The sequence below is a fragment of the Lithobates pipiens genome, unplaced genomic scaffold (assembly GCF_037356315.1).
Source record: "Lithobates pipiens isolate NorthernLeopardFrog02 unplaced genomic scaffold, aLitPip1_a1.2 Scaffold_23, whole genome shotgun sequence".
Lineage (NCBI taxonomy): Eukaryota > Metazoa > Chordata > Amphibia > Anura > Ranidae > Lithobates > Lithobates pipiens.
In genome coordinates this window covers 245,531,086-245,555,140 of record NW_027507785.1, presented here as the reverse complement: position 1 = coordinate 245,555,140, position 24,055 = coordinate 245,531,086, and the positions used below count along the sequence as shown (strand labels likewise).

The following is a 24,055-nucleotide window of genomic DNA, read 5'->3' as shown; positions in this document are numbered from 1 at the left end:
GCAGGAGACAATGCCCACACGTGGAGCTTCTATGATTGAAAAATGGAAATGATTCTTAAAAGGGATGGGCTAGGGAGGAAAACTTAGATGGATAATGTTGTATGCCTGCCAGTCAAGAAACAAGAGGAGCTCTTTCTGACTTGCAGGAGCTACTGGCTAGTAAGGAATATAGTGAAATCAAATAAAACATTCCAGGTTACTTTAAAAGGGCCATTACTTCAAAAGGATCATCTCCTTTCTGTTTACCTTAAAGTGGTTGTAAAGTCACATATACAGTATACATTCTCACCAGCCACTTTATTAGGTATGGGCTGGTCTGAGTATTTTAAACACTGCTGATCTACGGGATTTTCACGCACAACCAACCTCTAGGGCTTACAGGGAATGGTCCCATAAACAGAAAATATCCAGAGAGTGGTAGTTCTGTGGACAAAAATGCCTTGCTGATGTCAGAGGAGAATAGATAGACTGATTTAAGATGATCGAAAGGCAACAGTAACTCAAATAACCACTCATTACAACCAAGTTATGCCGAATACCATCTCTGAACGCATAACATACCAAGCCATTAAGCAGATGGGCAACAGCAGCAGAAGACCACACTTGGAGCCACTCTCGTCAGCTAAGAGCAGGAAAATGAGGCTACGATTAGCACAGGCTCACCAAAATTGGACAATAGTAGATTGGAAAAACGTTGCCTGGTCTGATGAATCTGGATTTTAGCTGCAACATTCAGATGGTAGGGTCAGAATTTAAAAGCACGGATCCATCCTGCCTTGTATCAATGGTTCAGGCTGGTGGTGGTGGTGGTGGTGGTCTAATGGTGTGGGGAATATTTTCTTAGCACACTTTGGGCCCCTTAGTACCAATGGAGCATTGTTTAAACGCCATGGCCTACATGAGTATTGTTGCTGACCATGTCCATCCCTTTAGAACTACATTGTACCCATCTTCTGATGGCTACTTCCAGCAGGAAAATGCACCATGTCACAAAGCTCAAATCATCTCACCACTGGTTTCTTGAACATGTCAATGAGTTCATTGTACTCCAATGGCCTCCAGTCACCAGATCTCAATCCAATAGAGCACCTTTGGGATGTGGTGGAACGCGAGATTCGCATCATGGATGTGCAGCAGACAAATCTGCAGCAACTGCGTGATGCTATCATGTCAATATGGACCAAACTGAGCGATGTTTCCAACACCTTTTTTAAATCTATGCCACAAAAAAAGAAGGCAGTTCTGAAATATGTAAAACCCAGTACTAGCAAGGTGTACCTAATAGAGTGGCCAATGAGTGTAATTTGCTTGCATCCGCTCTGTTTTAGGAACGTATTAAGTACAGTGTGTAGGTTTTTTAAAATGATAAAGCTAAAAACCTTTTTTGCCCAGCACTGCTGTGTGGTCACATGTCCTCCAACTACTCTCTTTCCTGATCTGAGGGAGGGGTTGAGATTTCCCTCTGACATATGAAAGCTAGCAGAGGCAAAACAAATGATCCATACAGCAGCACTGGGCAAAGAAGGTATTTAGCTTTACAAAATGAAAAGAAAAAAAAAAAAAAAAAAACCACACACCATGCACTTAAAGGGGTTGTAAACCTTAGTGTGTTGAAAAAAAAACACCTGCCAGTGACCAGCCCCCAGGCTCCCAATTCCCCTCCCCCCTCCGTTTTACTTACCCGAATCCTGGAACTTGACCCGGCTGGGACGGCTGTCTCACGGCTCTTGATTGGAGAGATAACAGCGCAGCCATTGGCTCCCACTGCTGTCAATCAAATCCGATGACGTGGGCACCAGGGGGCGGGGCCAAGTCATACATTCGGCAGCTATGGATGCCAAATGCTGGGCTCGGGAGTGCGCCCACAAGGTAACCCCCTCGGGAAAGCACTTCGCCTAGGGGGTTATCTGACGTGGCAAGAAGCCACTGGACAGAAGACTAGGCTCGGGGCCACTCTGTGCAAAACGAGCTGCACAGTGGAGGTATGTTTTTTTTTGTTTTCTGTTTTTAATAACAAACGAACCCTTACAATCACTTTAGTATGTTCTTAAAACAGAGGTGATGCAGGCAATTTATATATGTTACTTTACAGCCACAAGGGAAAAGTGGTAGGAGGGGAGGAGCAGAGAGGATCAGCTCAAAGCTACAGAAACGACAGGAAGAGAGGAAGGGGGAGATGCAGAGACTCTCAACACACAGCAGGATGACGGAGGGACACAAACTGACCACGTTATCAGATAAGCGCCTGTAAAAAAGACAGTGGCAGAAACCTGCCTGTCTGCAGATAGCTGCGGCCACCAAGTCCTGGACACGTTATTGACAGGTTGGCAGCAGCACCTACCTGTGGCTGTCCGCTCAGCCAGCGAATACCTGCAGTGATCACTGTTGGATGCACTTTCCACCCTTTTCTCAGATGAAAAACCACAAAACATGGCTATGTGTTTGTGGCACACTAATATATGCCTTGCCTTAGTGCATAATGCCACTGAAAAGGAATGGCACTGCATGAATGGTGTGCTGCAGTGAACTCATGTGACTGCACTGAAGCACAACAGACAGGTCTGAATGAGCTTAAAAAAGTACCTAAACATAGGGCTGGGGGGAAAAAAATGATTTTAATCTTTAATCGAGTTGGAAGTTCAAATCGATTCAGATTTGAAGAAAATAATTATTTTTAGATTTTTTTTTTCCCCTTCAGAGTTACCTTAGCAGGAGGTGTGTACGGAGACCGTTGCGACAGGATAGGCAAAACAAGCAGCTTTGCAGAGCGCACAGACGACACGGGAGGTTGTATTCCCGATGTAGCCAGCAGTGAGGGGGCGGGGCCGGGAGCTCCACTGATGTGCTGACTCCACCCCATGTAGCCAGTATGCTCAGAAAAGAATGGCTGTAGTTAGATCCATTTCACACTGGGGCGTTTTTCAGGCGCTTTAGCGTTAAAAAAACGCCTGTGAAGTGCTTGAAAGAAGCCGCATCTGCAATCCCAATGTGAAAGCCCAAGTGCTTTAAGAGCCACAATGTCAGTGCCCGAAACACAGCCTTCTGTGTCCTCTGTGCAGTGCACTCTGCAAAGCTGTCATCGGGGCCCTAATTCTCTGGCAGTCTCGCACGGTATTTGTCCGCAGTCTCGCGCGGTATGTGTATTAATGTGCCGCTTTACTTGCTCAATGACTTTTCAGTTGGAGAAAGGGTTTGCCTTTGCATTTTTGTTTTTTCCCCACTTCAGCGAAATTTCTCGAGAGACTTATTTCAACTTTGCAGTTCAATTTTGTCCCTTCTCGTTTTCACATCATAGTGGTTTATCCTTCAATATCTTTAATTATTAAAATAAGTACATTTTTAATTACATACAAAAAGAAAAGACTTCCATGTATTATTTTCCCGTTTCTTACCACTCCTTCCCACATCCCCTACCCCCCTTGGTTTGTTTCATTTTGGATCCCCTCTGTTCCTAGCTCACAGTCCTCTGCTTTCCATCATCTTCTCCAGGTATTTATCTGAGGATTTAAATTTTTCCCAACTTTCCCAAGTGCTGATGTATTTCCCATATTGTCCTTTATCTCTACTACCTAGGAGTTCCATTTTATTATAATACTCTATTTGTTCAAACCATTCTCTTATACCTGGTTTTTTACTATTTAACCATTTATTTGGTATCAACCCCTTCGCAGCGTTCAGTTTTGGGATAATTGTTTTCATATATCGTTTTCTTTGGCAGCAATTTTTTTTTTGACACACTTTAATATAATAAAAAATAAAAGTAAAAAAAAATAAAAAAATAAAAAATCCATTTGAATCGTAAATCGAGTTGTTTATTAAAAATAAATAAATAAATAAATAAATAAATAAAAATGATATACTGCTGTTTACCAGTACTTTGATAAGGTGGCTGCAATGTTTCCCTTTTTAGGCTTTCTCCCCCTTTATTTTCACCTGGTGATCTTGAAAGTAATATACGTCCTGTTCTAGGGTGATAATGATCACTCGCACTAATTTATCATAACAACCGAAACAAAATAGAACAATTAAAAGCTTTCCCTTTCCTTCATGACATGAGTGCGGTACTATACTTCTCAGAACAATGTAACCGATAAGAATGCAGCACAGGAAGTTATCTCAGAAGATATCTGGCAAGATCAGGATTGTGTTTTTTTTTTTTTTTTTGCCCTTATCAGACAGATAACAAAACTGTTTTTAGTTGGAGTTTATATACAATTTAAAGCAGTTCAGCAGGAACCATCTATCAAGACTTCAGTGCAACTAGCCTTTTGGTTTACAGCCTCCAGCAGCGATTATTGTCTTCTGACTGTGGGGAAAGAAAATTGCATAATGTATGGCCTGTCTAACTGTAAACTCAAGGGAAAAACAACAAAGCAGCAAAAAAGCAAACTCGCCTAGCAAAAAAATAAATAAAAAGTACACCAGACAAACCTTAAAGTGGAGGGCCACTCAAAAAAAAAAAAAAAAAAATTGCCTAAAAATGTTCCTAAAAACTGGTGGGAAAAAATAAAAAAAATTTAAACTTACCAGAAATGCCTGTTGCTAGGCAGAGCGTCCTAATATGCCCTCTTCCTATTTCGTTTTGATCGTTTTCTCTTCCAGTGAATGGGGCGTGGTGTGTTCTGGGAATTGTGTGTGTCCCAGAACACAGCGTGCCCCATTCACAAAGCGCTGCGCGACTCTTGCATGTGCAGTAGGAAATGGGCAGTGAAGCCGCAAGGCTCCACTGCCTGTTTCCCTTAGTTGGAATGGCGGCGTCGGGACCCGAGATCCGAGGGATGGTCGGCCTCGGGCGGCAGACATCGTGGGCACCCAGGACAGGTAAGTGTCCTTATTAAAAGTCAGCAGCTACAGTGTTTTCTGACTTTTATATTTCTTTTTTCCCGGCTGGCCCTCCCCTTTAATTATACATAACTCACTCCAGAGAGCAGACGACACCCCAGATCTAGGTGTGAAATGGTGTAAAAAACAAAAAAACACCTAAAAGTAGTTATGTACACCTGAGGACTAGAAAATGAAACCCAGAATACAAGTATAGAATTTAACTAGTAATAACCAGGAAGCAGCAATTACTTTTTGCATTTGCCTAGCCAAAAATTGCAAATGAAAAACCGCAGTAAAATTTCCCTTACACACACAAAAATACAACTGATTCAACAAGCAAAATACAAGATATGGTCTTGAAAGGAGTTCTGAGCAAAGCTTTTTTCCTTTTACTTTGTTTTCTTTTTATTTATTTTTATCATTAATTGTTTTATTTATTTTCTTTTTCCAGAAGTCCTCAAGCTGGTTTGGTAACATCACAGAGCCTGTAAAGGACCAAGAGCACTATTTTATTTAAAGTAAAACTTCACCCTCCCAATTAACATTGATTATTTTTAATCTTCATGCTGCTAGCATTAGTAAAGAGAATATTATTTTAACCACTTACTGACTGCGCTATAGCCAAATGACAGCTAGAGCGGACAACCAGTTCTGGGAAGGCATCAGACGACGTCCTCCCGTCATTGAGCATCGGGAAGTGTCCATGATTGCTGTGTCCCGTGGACACAGCACATCACAAATCGGGGTAAAAGGGCCAATCACAGCGGCCCTTTACCACGTGATCGTTCTGTCCAATGACAAGCGATCACTTTGTAAACAAAGCGGGGTCATGCCTGTTTCACCTCTCTCCTCACACCGATACAGACTGAGAGAAAAGGAAATAGATCAGATCTGTGCAGAGCGAGTTTATCTTGACTTACTTGATTATCTGTGCCCTATACTGCTCATCAGTGCCCATCAGTGAGTGTCCATCAGTGGATCCTAATCAGTGCCCGTTAGTGCCACCTCTTCAGCACCCAGAACTGCAGCCTCTTCAGAACCCAGCACTGCAGCCGCATTAGAGCAGCCTCATCAGCACCCAGCAGTGCAGCCATAACTATCCCAGTGCCCCTATCTCAGCAGTGTGTCAACACAGCCAACAGTCCCCAGTATGTATAAAAAAATGATTTTACAGTGAGGAGGCATACCAAATCCTAAGCATGACTGACCAGGTTAAATTTTTTCTCTGAGAAATTCACCGAATTATTAATCCCGGACAAAAAAAATCACTTGTTGAAGTCAAGAGTCACTTGTCCGCTTCACTGGCAGGCTGGGCTTCAAGCAGTTTATCCCCAAGAAAAGGGCACGACATGGGGTGAAGCTCCACAAGTTAAGCGATAGAGCCATGGGGTGCACCTATGCCTTCCTCGTGTATGAGGGAAAGGACACTCCGTTGCATCTTCCTGACTGCCCAGACTATAGAGGATCAAGTGGAAAAGTAGCTTGGGAGCTTGTATTTTCACTTGAAAAAGGGTTCTCTCTAGGTTGACAATTCCTTCACCAGTTTGCCCCTTTTGTGCAATCTGAATCGGAAGAAAACTCTAGTATGGGGCACCGTGAGAGCTACAACAAGGAGAAATCAGTGAGTTTGCAAAACAAAGAAATATTGGCTATGAAGTGGAGGGACAAACAAAACATCTAGATGCCTACATTAATAAAACCTACACGCAAATCCCGAGAAGGAATGGCCCAGTCCAGAAACGACAATGTGTGCATGATCACAATTTGTTCATGGGAGCAGTCGACTTCAAAGATCAGATGATCCAGCCCTAACTTGCTGAAAGAAGAACCCACCATTGGTACAAGAAGGTCTCCATTTATTTTTTTCAGTCTGGTCATTTATAATTCATTTGTGATCTACCGCAAATCCACCAAGATACCTTTATCCTTTCTTTGCCATCAGGAGGAAATTGTCACTGCCCCTTTTGTACCCAGAAGGCTCACCAGAAAGCATTCGCTCAGATGCAGTGAGCAGACTCCACGAATGCCATTTTCCCGAAAAAAAAAAAAAAGAAAATGTTGGGTGTGCATACAGAAGAGGAGTTAGACGAGACACCACTTATTATTGTCCCCAGTGTCCTTCCCAACCAGGCCTCTGCATAGGTTACTATTTTCACCATTACCATACTTCTCTACAATATTAGTAAGGTATGTAACGTAATTCTAAATTCCTGACATTTGCCTGCACACTCCTCATGCCTCTGCCTGCTCCTGAACTGACCCTAGCCTGTTATTTGACCATGCCACTGCCAACCACCTAAGCAAACCATACCTCTGCCTACCCTTGAACTGACCCTGGCCTTTTTATCGACGGTGCCTCTGCTTGCGGCCTAATCTAATCTACCACGTTTCTAGCTGTCACTTGGATTGATTTTTTTGCCCTGCTACTGTAGTAGGATTCAGGATATCACAGGGGTCTCATATGTGAGGGACTTCAGAATAGTTTTTCCAAGTGGAGAAAACAAAGTTTTTGGTTTTCTCCGTGTTTTGTAATTCCCGGATTAGGGTCTGAAGACCAGAGGCTTCAAAGATTTGGGTGGGAAGAAGCCTCTACCCCTGTGCCCAGGTCTTGTGTCTAAGGCTAATATTTCTGCCTGTTAGTGACTTACCCTGGACTGTTAACTGATCATACCTCTGCCTGTCACCTGTACTGAGACTAGGGACCATGTTCAAGCCTACTGCCAAGATCAATACTTTGGCTGTGCTGAGCATGTAACTGCCTACTGCCTGGACAATTCATTTGGCAGATACTGACCATATCTCTGTCTGCTGCTTGGACCAATGCTTTAGCTGTGCTGACAATATCTCTGCCTGTACTGATTATGGACAGTATTCCTACCTGCTGCCTGGACCATTCCTTTCGCTGGCCTTGTCCCTGCCTGCTGCCTGGACCAATGCTCTCCCCTGTGGACAACTGCACTACTAAAACCACAGGTAAACTTTTGTTTACCCTTTGCTTAGCAGAATGTATTCTAGGGTGTAATTCTTGGTATTTATGTGTTAGAAATATGAAGGACATTCAAAAATGTGATAGGTTGTCAGGAAATTTGATGTGTAATTTATGTCCCTAGAACACATGATGGCGCTCCTCAGCTGTTGAGCATCTGTATGTGGCCAGGCTGTGAAAAAGTCCCAGACATGTGGTATCCTCATATTCAGGAGTAGCAGAATGTATTTTGGCGTGTAATTTTTGGCATGTACATGCTATGTGTTAGAAACATTTTATAAAGGAACAACTTTGTGTAAAAGTATATCAAATAAAATAATAATACGTTTTTTGTTTTTTTTCACATTTTCCAAAAATGTGGGGAAAAAATTACAATGTACACTGAAGTGTTTGATTCTCAAAATGGGGTAATTAATGTGAGTGTCTTAATTTTCCAAAGAATTGTAAGGAAAAAAAAGTGACAACTTCAAAAAACTCGCCTCGATCCTGAGGGATCTATGGCCTTACAACAGTAGTCCCACCAAGTCCATTGTTCAGGCACTAGTGACCAGCAAGTAAAATGCTTGTGCTGCCCGCTGAGCTCTAGACCCAGCACAGTAAAAGCTGTGATTTCATTACATTTCCAGTGACAGAAACCATGCACAGAGCACAGGCCTCTGGCATACCTATGAAGCAATAGATTAATTACCATAAAGTATATTCTGCATACCGATCAGAGAGAACAGAACAATGGGCCCCTATGATAAGTTAAATGCTACATTATTTGGACATCTTGATCTGTTAGTTGAAATAAAAGAACAAAAAGGCCTAAAAAGAAAAGAATGCAGCCATCACATCTAAGAATTGGAGAGCTGAAATTAATTTTTATGACAATGTATTATAACATAGCTTACAACAGGGGTGACCAATCTTTTAAAGAGCGAGGGCCACTTAAAGTGGAGTTGCCCCCCAAAAAATAAAACTACTTAAAAATCTTAAAAAAAAATCAAAAAAAAATAATTGGCAAAAAAAAAAATTTTTACTCACCTCTAAATACCGGTTGCTAGGGGGTCCCTCGTAGTCTGCCTTCTTCATTGCCCGGGCTGGTGACATCACTTCCCCTCGCGCCGCACATTCACCTGGGACCTGTCACGTGTCCCAGGTGACTGTACGGCGTATCACGGCGCCCTGCGCCGCTCGCGCATGCGCAGTGGGTGCCCGGCTGTGAAGCCACAGCCGGGTGCCCACAGTATGCATGACGGCGCCGCGAGCGGAGCGGGGAGCGAGGGGGGGGGCTTCGTTCCCCCGCATCGCTGGAACCCGGGACAGGTAAGTGTCCGATTATTAAAAGCCAGCAGCTGCAGTATTTGTAGCTGCTGACTTTTAATTTTTTTTTTTTAGGGGGTACCCCACTTTAAGCTACTTGGTAATCTGTCACAGCCGCAAAGAGCACAGCGGGCGGATGACAGGTCCGTGTCCACTCTGCATATGTAAAGCGGACTCAGATACAGCCTGCTCTGCTCTATGGGCCCTCCGATCTGATCTGCCCAGATGGAAGGGGACGGATCCTCCTAATTTTTTATTCTTTTAGCGGTTCAGATTGGAGGTAGTCAGTTTACATCTGCCGCTCCATAGAGGTGAATGGATGATCTGATTGGGTTGGACCAAATCGCGTGAAAGGGGCCCAAGGCTGCTTTCACACTGATGCTCTGCAGTTTACCCACACCATGGGCGCAGAGCAAGGCACCTTTGGCTTTCCTGCAGGTTTGCTGCACTTTGCCATAGACTTCTATTATAGCCTGCAGGTGTGATACACTTTTTGAAAGCTCACCAAACCCGCAACCAATAGAAGTTTATGGCTCAGTGCAGGTAACCCACAGGTGCACTGCACTCCACCTGTGGATCAGTTTGAAAACAGCCCAGCAACCACTGCAGAACAGATAGTATGTCCATATATACACTATGATTTTAGTAATAATGTACTCATCCCCCATCCATTCAATGTCTATATTTCTTTTGTGTTCTGTAAGATGATTTATAATATCTGCACAATGGTGTTGTGAGCATAAATATTTATAATACTTTTATTAAAATCTGCTGAAACAAAAAAGCTAAAATTTATAAAAACAAAGCTATTATGCATCAATTTGGACATGAAGGAGGTTGCACTTGAGGTCCCCTATATTTACCAAGTTAACGAGCACTGGTTTAGTAGGAACAGGAACCCTAAGTTTTGATATTTACAGCCCACAGTCTAGTGGGAGGACAAGGCCTAGCATGCAACCTACAAAACCCACTGTCTAGTAAAAAGATGTGACCTTGTATGTAGCAAACAGAGAACACAGTCTAGTGTGTGTGTATGAGGCCTTGCATGCAACGCTACGGAGACTTGATCCAATCCTGAACAACAAAATAAATGACTGGACCTCTATATGCAGGCCTTGCAGCTTAAAGAAATACACATGCCTTTACATGCAACCTTACAGAATTTACATTCTAATGAGATGGGGAAAAAAAAAAAAGACAATGAGGAGTTACAGTATTGCAGGGTCTTTAAAGTTCTCCCAAACCCCCAACAGGTAAGCAGGGACTTTTTCACATCAGGTTTTGTTGTGGAGGATAAAATTGAAACCGTTTCGAAGTAGAATTATAATATACATGTGTGCCACTATGTGCGCCATTATATGCAGGCTATGCTTCCAGATTTTACTGTGCTTTACCATTCTTCTCATTCAATGCAAGTCTATCTCTGCTCAGACTGATAGTAGTTGAAGCATGTTTATATAGATTCAAAATGGGTAGTTTTCCTTTTTCTTAAATCAAGGTTATGATTTGTCACTCTGTTTAATAGAACTACCCCTCTGAAGTTTGCAGAAAGAGTGACCCCACACCAGTTAATGGTTCCACCTGTTGACATCACCACCCTACTGTATTCTAATTAATGCCGAAAACCAACAACTTACTTTAATTGATGAAAATAAATAATGCGGTTGTACTGGCTATTCATTTGTGTTTGCATTGTTACAGTTCTCCCAAATCTGATATTTCAGTAATGTCTGGCTTGTTTGTATATTACAGCACAGAAACGCCAAGATGCCCTAACGAAATTCCTTAGTTAGTTCTTTGTGACTGGTACTGCTGTCTTTTCCAGTGTCTGGACACACAAGGTCATCAGATCTCCCCTTCCCAATATATTATCCATTATGCAAGCAATGGGGAAAAAATAATAATTTATGATGGGAAGCAACAATTAGAAAAAGAAAGGGTGTTTGATTGTATTTTATTATTTATACAGTAGCCTGCATTTTGTTTTTTTATACTTTTATCTAAGTAGGTATTCACATACCACCTAGTGGACACAAATGGGAACACCAGACAAAGCTGTCCAGCAAAAGGAAGGCCAATAAATCTTGGCAGACCCCTTTCACATGGAGGAGTTTTTCATTAACAAAAAATGCTTCCCATTAAAATCAATGGATGCTTTCACACTGGGGCGGTGCACTGGTGAGGAAGTAAAAAAACTCCCGCAAGCAGCATCTTTGGAGCAAGTTTGGAGAGCTTAAAAAAGCGCCTCAAAAGCTTTTCAAAAACTCAGTGTTTTACTGGCAGTTTAAAAGCACCTCAGTGGGAAAGAAGTCTAAGGCTGCTTTCATGCTGGGGCACCGGCGCAGGTTTTCGGCTGCTAGCGGGTGCCAAGGCGCCCCACAAGGCGCCAATGCATTTATCTCAATGGGCAGGGGCGGTTTAGAAGCGGTGTATACACCGCTCCAAAGATGCTGCTTGCAGGAGTTTTTTTAGACTGCTTTCACACTGAGCCAGTTTACAGGTGCTACAGCACTAAAAATAGCGCCTGCAAAGAGCCTCTCCTGTCTCTCCAGTGTGAAAGCCTGAGTGCTTTCACCCTGGAGCGTGCTTGCAGGACGGTTAAAAAAATAAAAATAAAAAAAATAAAGTCCTGCAAGCAGCATCTTTGCAGCGCTGTAGGAGCGGTGTATACACCACTCCTAAAGCGCCCCTGCCCATTGAAATCAATGGGGCAGCGACGCTTTGCTGGTGGATCAGCGGCGCTGTCCCATTGATTTCAATGGGCAGCAGTGCTTTGTGGGCGAGTCTAACCCTTTTCTGCCACTAGGGAGGGTTAAAAACAACCCGCTAGTGGCCGAATAGCGCCGTTAAAATGCATCGATGTGAAAGCACCCTACAGCTACTTTCGCTTTAGCGCTAAAAATAGTCACTTGTGTAAAGTCCATCTAAAGCTACTAGTTCAGACGACACCATGCTCTCCAGACAATGCTGCTGTCCAAGTGTGTCTGTTGCTCCTCCATAATTACTGTAGAGCAGTCACCCTAAGACAGGACATGTGTTAGTAGCCAGAACTTCCAGGGAAAATAAAAGAGAAACGACTGAAAACAGAAAACTAAGTACACATGCTTTAAATGAGAAATCTTAATAGAATTAATAGAAAACCGTCTCTTCCACCCCCACTCTCTTTAATTGAAAGACATGAGCATGCCTACATTGTTTACCGACTTCTAAAAATGGCAGTTGTCTGGCTGCTTCTAGTTTCAATTTTTGAATGACTGATCTGGTACAAACATGTAGCAAGTAGAAAGATAGAAAAGTCACTGCAGAAAAAAAAAAAAAAAAAAAAAAAGAAGAAGAAGGAGTAGTCCATCAAGTCTGCCCATTTAATTTTTTTTAATACATGTTTTGTATTATCTTGGGTTTTTTCATTAACTTTTTTGTCCGAGTATAGATCTAGATTTGTCGCCATTTCCTGTTGACCGTCTTCACTACCTCTGCTGGAAGTTTATTCCATGCATCAACTACCCTTTCAGTAAAATACTACTGTCTAAGGTAAAGTAAAGTTGAACTCCTAACCTGCATACTTGTTTATGGTCAGCATCTCAAAGTACAGAATCCACATAACAGCCAGGCACTTAGCATTTAGAACTATCTTAGCAATGGCAGGGTTTGTACAGTATTTCTCGGTTTAAAGTAAAAGTAAATGAGATTTTACAGGAGGGTTAATTTTCCCTGTTTTTTTCACTGGCAAAATGAACATTAAAGTTATAAAAATTAAATTATTTACATGAAATTTCTGCACTTACCATTCAGCAAGCTGATTGTAGGTTGCCACACTGTTCCTAAGGTAAGGTTGAGGATTAATATTGCACCCAAAAGCATATCTGAAGTGTCCATCTTTGAGGCGATAGGCTTGTCTACGCGATACTACCGACGTCAACAGATCTTTTAGATGTTTCTGAAGAGAGATAAAATCATTAATTCTTTTCCCCAAAAAAACAGTCGGTCATTGAAAGTCTAGAGATATGTAAACTAGGGCGCATTATCCCTCTGAAACTTAAGCCTGGTACACACTGTCAGCTCTGGTTGGAGCCGATGTACTAACTATGCAAACTTAGTACAGCAATCTCTCCTGCTGAGCCATTGTTGTTCTTACAGGGGGACAGCCCCGTCGCCAGAACACTCTGATCAGCGCTCTCTGCCATTGGCTGAGAGCGCCAATTGGGAGGAGTTAGGATGCTGGTTTTCCAACATGTTAATCCGACAGAAGCCGTGGCATAAACACAGGCCAAATGTTGGTTATTTGTAAGGGGCTTTAAACTGATCTCTTTGAGTAATCCAGAGACATAAGTTGCTTAAAATGTTGCATCAGAAGGCAAATCTCTCCACTGTGGACGTTTTTTGGGTTGACTGGCCATCCACTGTTAGAGAGGAGCAGCCAATTAAACAGATCTGCTCCAGAGAGGGACAGAGCTGAGAGCTGGAGCAGGTTAATTGAATGATACAATGGCGATTAGGACATTTTCTTTTAGGGTTTTTTGAAGCAGAGCTTCAAAGTTAATGGATCTCTCTGCAATGGCTGTAGTGGTAAAGGAAAAATAAAAAAATGATAGATTAAAAAAAAAAAAAAAAAAAAAAAAAGAAAAAAGGAAGAGCTTATTGTATCCCTTTCTTCCACCCATAGTGCCTTGGTTAGAATGATGTAACACTTCTTCCAGCAAGATCTCAGGAAATATGAAGGCAAGTATAAATCTAACTTTTTCATTACAGGTACTTTTTACACCTACTACCATCAGATGATTTAGAATTCAATAAATACTTTATTAAATGCAGAGGCCCAAAAGAACATAGTACAGTAGAGTACAAAAAAACAAGAGAGACAGTGAAGGGTATTGGTCCATTCCTCAGCCTCTGGGGTAAGGATCAGATGATTTTTAAAGATAGGAGGGGGAAAGCAGACAGTTTAAGTGGACATTATATTATACTGCAGGGCCTGCTTTAAGGGCAGTTAAAGTTGATAGCCTCAGATGATACACATATCTGCAGTCTCTCTCTACATTCTTTAGAAAGTGCAATGTATGAGCAGCTTTTGTTCTGCTGAATTGCTTTTTTAAAACTGCTGTTATTAATCGTTGGTGCAATTGTCTATTGGAGGTCAGCAATATTCAAATCTACAAGATCAAGATCTGTACAATGGCACAGAACAAAAATCAGGAAACACTAACAAGCGTATCTAACAATGTAAAAGAGCAGCACACACACAATGCTGCCAAAACCGGTCAATCAGGATTCATATTTTACTATTATTACGAGTAGCTTTCTTCTACCCATCCATACATTCGTTTGCACAGATCACTTATATAGTCAATGTATTTCCATTACTGCCACTTCCCATACAAAAATCAAATGCTTACAATACCATAAAAAATAAAAAAAAAATAAAACAAGACAGTCTCATTACCAATAAAATCAGAAAACAAAGATTCACTTAGTATTCTAGGCTGAGTCTATACAAACTAAATGTGAAACTTGAAAAGTATTACCATAATTACTGCAAGGATTTTAGACTTGTATTGTGTACTGCTCTTGAAGCTGTGCTCACCATGACACAAGAAAGTTAAAATAAAAGCCCAGCTCCAGTGGTTTGCTCTGTTCTGGTACAAAAACATTACAACAGCACAAACACAGGAATAAGTCACACAACTGCAATGTGTTACAATAAGACACATCACAACTATGCTGCTTTCTAAGTTAAATATTTCAAGAATACAGCCATAATACTTGCCTCTAATGCATGGATGACAATGGTTACTGCTTCCTCTGTTACATTGTCCAGTCCATGTTCATATGCCGTAACGATCATCCTTCCCTCCAGTTGTCCTCGAGTGGGCAATGTCATAGTGTGGGAACATAGCTTCAGCTCATCATCTTCTTGAGGATCTCGGCTGACAAACTGCTGAGCTCCAGCCAAAGGATTCTGGGGCTGGAAGCGATGCTGGAAAAGAGTTAAATGATGCACAATTACAAAAACCCGGAAAACTCAGATAGTAGAAAAAACAAAAACAGATAGATATAGCCCAGCTCATTCTCAAGCTGGAATGTTTCCAAAATACATATAGCACAACATTTTAATCAGTGAGTTTTGGAAGACTGCCCCATACAGACCGAAAGGTAACACAGCATATAACTCACCACAGCAAGGCGCCCGTTCATTTCTACATGCAAATAAAGCAAAACCAAGGGTAGTATTTATAAGACACTATGAAGAAGATGAGTGTTGTGTAGAAAAATCCCCACATCTTCCTGACATGCTGGCATTTAGAAATCATTTACAGTTTGCATTACTTCTTGTAAGTTGCTGTTGCAATTGTGCTTTTGCCAATTTGTGCTGGTTAGCTCAAAGCTGTAGTAAACACCGCTTGGTGACTTGTACCTACAGGTAAGCTCATAGTAAAGGTTACCTCTAGGTACAAGGAATATCTCCTAAACATACACCATTCAGGAGATATTTGTGATTTCTGTAGGGACCAGCACATGTGCACTGCACTCTGAATGGGCGGCATACAGGGCTGTGCCGTGATTGTGGCTTCTGTGCGCACGCACAGGAGTGACATCATCGCGGCTTAGCCATTCAAATGGCGAACCCAGAAGTAAGACTGGGTGAAGATGGAAGCCCAGTCAGCCATGTCTTTATTTAGAGTCTACTAGCACTTCAATGCTTGCTTGTGAATACATTAAAAACATTAAAAGCAGAACTATAGGTAAAACTTTATTTTTTATTTTGGATAGAGTAAGGGAGGGTTATAACCCGCCATATTTTTTTTTCCCCACCATCTGTGTCCCATTGGGGAGATTTCCCTTAACTTCCTGTCCCATGGCCAAAAACAGGTAGTAAGAGGAAATCTCTGAAAATTAAAGAAATTTCTTGGGGACCCCCAGGTCACCAGAACTAGTGTCCCTATTGGAAGATTTCCCTTCTATTACTTTCCTGGGATAACCCAAAATTGGGGGATTTTCTTCTACTCTCAATGATATTGGTAAAACAGGACACAGCAATAGAAACAGACAAACATTCTAATTCCTCTGCACTTCATGCAAAACAAACAAAAAATTATATAATATTATATATTATATATATCCTTTAGATATACTTTAAAAATATAAATTTTTGTTATCGTTTACACCATATCCTTTGAGCTGCATTGTTTTTGCACACCACCACACACATAAGGTGTACACAGTGCAGCTAAAACAATTGTTTTCTAGGAAGGAGCAGCAAGAGAGCGGCGCAGTAGCCGCTGACATGGCGAGAGGTTCCTCCTCCCATCTCCACACTCTGTTGGCAGAGCACCGCCGCGGTGTGTGAAAGTGTATGGAGAGAGAGAGGAGCTGTCAAAATTGAGGTTCGATGTTGGGGGTGGGCCACTACGTGTATGTGGCCCCGCCCCTTTCTTAAACAGCCCAATCTTTGGCTGGATAGCTGGTGGGTCCCACCCACCTCCGACATAACGCTGAATTTGTCAGCTCCTTTCTCCATACAGTTTCACACACCGCGGTGCTGCAGAGAGCATTCAGTTTTACATAGTTACACTATCGGCTTTGAAACCTGCCATTGCCAACCAGTGCTATCTGCCAGTGCCAACCAGTGCCATTCAGTGCCACCTGCCAGTGCCCATTAGTGCCACCTCAGTGCTGCCTATCAGTGCCACCTGTCAGTTCCCATCAGTGGCACCTCCGTGCTGCCTATTGGTGCCCATCAGTTCCAACCTCAATGCCGCCTCATCAGTGCAGCCCATCAGAGCACACGAGTGAAGGAGAAAGAAAAACGTAATGGCAAAATCTTATAACAAACAAAAGTTTTTTTTTTTTTTTAATATTGTTCTTTTTCCACTTGGCATCAGGCATGAGCAATTCTTATTACCCGATGCCGCAGACATGCAGCTAACTTTTTCAGCTAGCTCCTAGATTCTAAGCAAATTTGTCAAGCCCTGAGTTAGAACAATACTTCAGTTTAAACGATACCAATGAGATTGTGGAGAATACCTTGTGGGAGGCCCACAAAGCCTAAATAATGGGAATCCTGAGCTCTTTGGGAGTCAGGAAAAAGAAGGCAAGAGCAAAAAATAAGGAAAAATTAAAAGAAGAAGAAATATACTTATTAGAGCAGGGACATAAACAACATAGACGGCAAGATCAGGCACTGTCTCAAGAACTGGTAATAAAGAGGGAGGAATTAAAAGAGTTACTGGAACAGGAGATGAGAAAAACTAAAAAAAATTAAAAAAAATAAAAAGAAAGATATCAATGGGGAAATAAAAATAGCAAATGTCTAGCAAGCATGTGAAGATAAAAAAATCAAACTTTATAGAAAAAATTAAAAATACAAAATAAAAAAGGGGAAATGATCCATAATACTAGGGCATAGCGATGGTCTTTTAAGACTATTATGAGCTACTATATTCAGTTAACCAGAAAGGACAACTGGAAGTAGGAAAAAAAGAGAGGATTAAGGAATATTTGAAAAAAAAAAAAAGCCAAGAACCACCGGATAAGGGAGGAAAGAGCAATTTCCCTAGAAACACCTATAAAATCAGAGAAGTTCAAATCGGGTATTAAAAGAATCAGCACCAGGTAAAAGCCCAGGGCCAGATGGCTTTACGACTTTTTACCTAAAAAAAAAAAAAGTTTAAAGAAATTCTGACTCCAAAACTATGAACATATATAAACGGTCTGGGAACAAGATTTGAGATGAGTAGAGAAGCCTTATTAGCATCAATTACAATCATCCCAAAAGAAGGCAAAGTACCATGTGCTCAAATTATTGACCTATACCACTGTTAAACGCGGACACGTAACTGTTCGCGATAGTACTAGCAACAAGGATGAAAGATTTAATGCCCGAGCTGGTTCACCCCAACCAAGTAGGTTTCGTCCCAGGCAGAGAGCGGAGGGACAATGGGGTTAGAATGATCCTACTACTCCAAAAAATAAGAGAGGGGAGGAGCCCCGGTCTACTATTGTCGATTGATGCTGAAAAGGCGTTTGACAGAGTAGACGGGGATTCATGACAAACACATTGGTAGGTTTGGATATAGGCCCAAGGATAATGCAGTGGATACAAACATTATATAGAAGGCCCTACAGCGGTTATAAAAGTGAATGGAACATTGTCAACCCCTTTTAAAATGAACAACAGGACGAGACAGGGATGCCCTGTCTCCGCTCTGGTTTGTGCTAGCACTGGAAGCCCTTCTGGCAACATGGATATAGGGGACTTTAATGTCGGAGAAGACGAACATAAAGTAGATGCATTTGCAGAGGATATATTATTTTATATATCAAACCCCCGAATCTCAATGCCTAGCCTTTTGAAAGTATTAAAATAATATGGAGAACTTTCTAATTTTAAGATTAATCTGGGTAAATCCGAGATATTAAAATATAAAACGTGATCAAAAAGATGAACAATACCTACAGCAAGAGTTCCCGTTTCCATGGAGGAAGATGTAAATAAAGTACCTAGGGGTAAAATTAACGGCATCTCTGGGGAAAATATACCAAGCAAACTATATTCCACTATTGGAGGAAATAAAAATAGAAATAAAAGAGAATAGCAGTACGACCCCTTTCATGATGGGTTGGATTAGCGCTCTAAAGATGACAGTGCTACCCAAAATCATGTATAAGCATCAGATGCTCCCCATATACATACCCCCAGCATATTTTAGTTTTTAAAACTTTAATCACAAAATATGGCAAAATAAGAAACCTAGAATTGCACTGGCAACTTTAAAAAAAAAAAAAAGGAAAAAAGTCAAGGAGGATTAAATATGCCAGATTTCAAAAAGTATTATGAGGCGGTTCTATTAACACGAATGGTTGAATGGGCTTAACATTATCCCTGGCAATTCTTGTTTTCTTTGTTGATCCATGATGTGCTGGCAAACATTTACCTTGTTACTTCCCACTTTAATGGATGCTGAGAGCGATGCTTGGATTACTTCTCTGAATAAGGACAATAAAGCTTCCCTTTTGGAGTGGATTGAAAAGGTGTAATAATAATCGTGAGACAGTAATATTGATCAACAATATCTCTCAATAAATCTATGATATATTAATTCCACTGTATCAGAATGATAGAACATTGTATGAGCTTTGCCTCAGACTATTGTAGGACAGTACTGCTATTGTCTGTTTATTAACCACTTCAGCCCTGGAAGATTTGGTTGTTCAATGACCAGGCCACATTTTTGCAATGCGGCACTGCGTCTCTTTAACTGACAATTGGTCGGTCGTGCGACGCTGCACCCAAACAAAACTGACGTCCTTTTTTTCCCCACAAATAGAGCTTTCTTCTGGTGGTATTTGATCATCTATGCAGTTTTTATTAAAAAGAGTGACAATTGCGGGGAAAAAATAAAAAATAAAATAAAAATAAAAAACAGACACAATAACTTTTACTTTTTGCTATAATAAATATCCCAATAAAAAAAAAAAAAATATAAAACATTGCGTATGTTGATTGGTTTGCACAAAAGTTATAGCGTCTACAAAATAGGGGATAGATTTATGGCATTTTTATTCTTCTTATTTTTTTTACTAGTAATTGCGGTGATCTGCGATTTTTAAAACAGGACTGCAATATTGCGGTGGACAAATGCGACACATTTTTGAGACCACTGACAATTATACAGCGATCAGCGCTATAAAAATGCACGCATTACTGTATAAATAACATTGGCAGGGAAGGGGTTAACACTAGGGGGAGATCAAGGGGTTAAGGGTGTTCCCCAGTGTGTGTTCTAACTGTAGGGGGAATGGGACGTACTAGGGGAGGAGAGAGATCGGTGTTCATACTTAGAAGTCTCCTCTCCCCTGAGAGAGCCGGGATTTGTGCGTTTACACACACAGATCCCAGTTCTCACTCTATCATGAGCGTTCACAGGTGCCCGGCGGTCATGGCGCCCGCTGGGCACTCGCATTAGCTCTGGGCAAACGCTGAGGGTGCATGCGCACCTCCTACAGCGTCTTAAAGGGCCGATGTACAGTTACGGCGGATCACCCAGGGGAGCCAACCTGCTGTAGTACAACTGTAGCAGCTGATCGGGAACTGGTTAAGGTGTACTGTGTTTATACTTAGGATAATGTGTAATGAACTTTGTTTTAGCCTTGCTGCCTGGCCAGGCTGGTTTAAGTGCAGAGTTAATTAGCATGTTAATTATAGCATTGTCAGCTAGTAGTTGCTATAGGGAGAGTAGCATAGTTTATGTTGGTTGCTGTTTAGTTATGTTAAATTATATTTCTGCATACGATAATGTAATCAGGCTCATCTGACGTGGTGGGATATATATGCTGTGTGAGTTTGTTTAATAAATGGTTCCAGTTTCATACAAGCCGTTTGTCGGCTAGTCTTATATGTTGTGGCTATAATATCTGGTATTTATGTCCAGACTGGAGGAAGCCGTGTCGCGCACCAAAGCTGAGTGCTGGGACATTTTCGTCACAACTAGCATCTATACACTGAAGTTCAAAGCTGATGTTACACTGGATATTATGTGATTGTTGACACCTTGCAAGTGGCAGAATCACCAAACAGCAAAATGGTTTTCCTTTGTGGGCTGCAAAATTGTAGAATGCCAATGGTTATTGAAGAAGTAGCAACATTTCTCTGGTTCGATCACCAAGAAAGTGGTGTCATTAGTGAAGACAAATTAAAATGGCAATTAATGACATCACATTCTACTGAAAATAGGCAGGCTGGTTTAAACAATGAAAAGTTATTTTTTTTCTAGGGAGTAACAGGCACACTTTAAAAAGGAAATGTGGTTTAAAGCTTCCATTCCACTATAAAAGGCACAAAGAGAAACTTACATCAAACTTCTGACGAACAGATGGAATCTTTTTCTTGCCCTTTGGTTTCCCAGGTTTAGCCGCGGTTCCTAATGCACTTGGTCCTTCTATAAAAACACACCGAAAAGTATTTTTAAGATACTACATTTTGTCTTTTTTTATAAATTGCACATGGCTCCTTATTAGAGCACAGGCTTAGAACATCTGTTGACAAGTATGATAAAGAGGTAAGTAAACCCATTGCATTACTAGGTATGATATACACCATTCACACATGGATGTCATGTGTGATTAATTTTGTGTCCCACATGCCTTGTATTAGGGCACATCTTATCTTTTCTAGATCACAGTGGAACACCAGGCTAAAGGGGGAGAGTGGGGGGGGAGAAAAAAAAAACTGCAACTTATACACATATTTATGTGAACACTGTCAAATGATTTTCTTATTCTGTTCAGCTCTCCAGATTCACATACTGTACATCTACTACACCACATAGCTGGGGGGGGGTGACTACATCATCTTTTGGTTCAGAATTTCATCTTTCTTTGTCACCTTCCAAATCACTGAAGAGGTGATTATGGTGATTATGCTGACTCCCTATACTATCTGGATTGCTGCTTGAAAACATTTTCCTATACACCAGTATTATTTATTCCTGGGGTCAAAAAGCAGATTTCCCACACCTCCACAAAAGGAGAAAAGTTGGAAGAATGTGTAACATTTAAGGAGCATTCACACTTGCGAATGCACCTTGCTCGGGATTACATGCATAAAAATTCCCACAATTCGCTGAGAGTAGGCAGCCCCACTGAACACTGCCTGTGTCCAGGGTCGATCACTCGCACGTGATCGCAGCATGTTCAATTACATGCAATTTGGCACCATTATCTGCGGGAGCGGGCAGCCTCCCATTGCTTTCAATGGGGCTGCCTACTCACAACTAAATGCATTCACAGGTGTGAAAGCACCCTTAAAAGTGAACCAGACAGGGGCGTGGCCTGGAGCTTCATGGTGTAGGACGTGCTGAGTGAGAGCTCCGTCTGAGACCTTATCCTTTTACCTTATCCTTTGGGGATTTTTCTTAGCTATTTACCGTACAGACGCCCGGGAACCTTCTGCTCACTTTGTGCCTCATGTCGCCGACTAAAAGACCCTCTGAGGCGGCCGCCAAGCTGGCTAAGTTCCGCCACGAGGGCCAGGGCGCGCCGGCCCCGCACCTACCGCGGAGGAGTCTCCTGCAAACGACACCGCTAAGATCCTCGAGGCCGTCTCCTCCTGCCAAACCGCCCTCACTACCAAGATAGAGGAGGTTAAGATGGACATCTCCCATATTCGGCATGACCTGCAGAAGCTGAGGGACAGGGTGTCCGAGGCCGAACGAAGAGTGGAACACGTGGAGACAGACATCCCTCCTTTACAACACTCGGTCGAACGTCTGCAGCACCAACTTAGTGTCGTCCTTCACAAGCAGGACGACATGGAAAATAGGCTTCGACGCTGCAATCTTCGTTTCGTGGGCCTCCCGGAACGATCGGAGGGCTCCGACCCTCCCACCTACCTGGAAAACCTCCTCGTTAAAACCTTCGGCAGGGAATCTTTCTCCTCCACGTTCGTGATCGAACGAGCGCATCGTCTGGCGGCCCGTCCGCCTCCAGCCGGCGCACCCCCGCGGACTTTCATTGCCAAGCTACTTAACTACAGAGACCGGGATACGGTGCTTCGCCTCACCCGCGAACGTGGAAATATCCCGGTTGACAATGTTACGGTGGCAGTGTTCCCAGATTTTTCGGCGGAGGTCCAACGAAAACGAGCACAATTCACGGAGGTCAAGCGCCAGCTGCGAGTTCGCCATTTGCCATATGCAATGTTGTTTCCAGCTCGACTCCGGGTGACCCGTGAGGGCAAGACCCATTTCTTTGAAGATCCTGCTGCGGCCTCGTCATGGTTGGAACGGGATGCGGTGCAAGGCCCTGCTTGACAGCTGACCACTACAGCCCCCGAGTAGTGCCTACCTATCCACCTTGGCTACCGTGAGTGATCCCTGCCCTCTCCTGTTCCCTCTACTATACCCCCCCTCTTTTTTTCTCTTTTGACCCTATGGATTGCCTCCATTTTTGCTGCTATCACCCCCTGCATGGGAGAACGCTGTGCTGACTGCCCTCTGCGGAGACCGCCGCTGGACTTTCTCTGTGCCCTGAATTCACAGTTTCTGCCTCCCCTCCTTTGTCAGACTCCCGTGCACCCTTCATTGTTTTCTCTGAGATGAACACCGGTGTGATGGCGCAGATCGTGAGGGGGGCCATGTTCTGGGACGTGCCACCCCTGCCCCTGTCTCGCTCCATTTTTTCACTCTCCCCTCTCTCCCTTCCCTCCCTATTTTTACTGATGCACACGGAGGTAACCATGTACTGCTTGAACTCCTTGTCTCCCCTATTGGGCCCATTTTTTCCACATGCCTGGGTCTCCCCCCCCCCCCCCCCCCTTTCCTTTTTTTTTTTTTTCTTTTTCTTTCTCCTGTCAGCCCCACGCGTTATGCTTCTACCTGGTCTCTCAGACGACCTGCTGACTCTTGCTCTGAAACGTACACCCACTGCAACCTGCTGCACTGTCTGCTCTGCAGTCTGTTATAATTGCGCCCATGTTTGTGTTGTTTCCCTGGCCAGCAGTTACTACCGCGGCTGCGGCGAGTGACAGTTTTTTTGTTTTGCCCCGCTGGTCCAGAGTAGGCATTGTTATGACTGTTTTACTGGTTCTATGTGTTTTATATTGTGTTATTTACAGCTGTAACTTTATTGCAAATGTGTTCTTGTATTTGTTGCTGCCAGCCATGGAGGATCCGGAGGTTGCCCAGGAGCCCTGCATGCCCGAACTTTCTGGGCCGGGGGCCTACACTAGTTTAATCTGTGCCGACATGTTCCATGGCTGCGCTTAAATTTGTAACCTGGAATGTCAGGGGCCTTGGCGCTAAACCCAAGAGATTAGCCGTCCTTACTCACCTCAAACGCCTGAAAGTGGACATCTCGATCCTCGTCGAGACTCACCTTACAGGCCAGTCCCAAAGGGCGCTTAGAAAACCTTGGGTCGGCTGGATGTACAGCGCCCCTCACACT

The 24,055-nt window shown here is 42.6% G+C and overlaps 1 protein-coding gene across 1 annotated transcript in view; it reads right to left on the bottom strand.

Moving 5' to 3' along the window:
- TADA1 (transcriptional adaptor 1) overlaps nucleotides 1–24,055 on the bottom strand; it is an 81,869-nt gene that overhangs the window by 24,786 nt on the left and 33,028 nt on the right. Inside the window, exons 4-6 of the mRNA XM_077452989.1 lie at nucleotides 20,966–21,051; nucleotides 14,880–15,089; nucleotides 12,901–13,052 (exon numbers count right to left, since the gene is read on the bottom strand). Of these exons, the coding sequence (XP_077309115.1) occupies nucleotides 12,901–13,052; nucleotides 14,880–15,089; nucleotides 20,966–21,051 (448 nt within the window). The remainder of the gene's footprint in view (nucleotides 1–12,900; nucleotides 13,053–14,879; nucleotides 15,090–20,965; nucleotides 21,052–24,055) is intronic.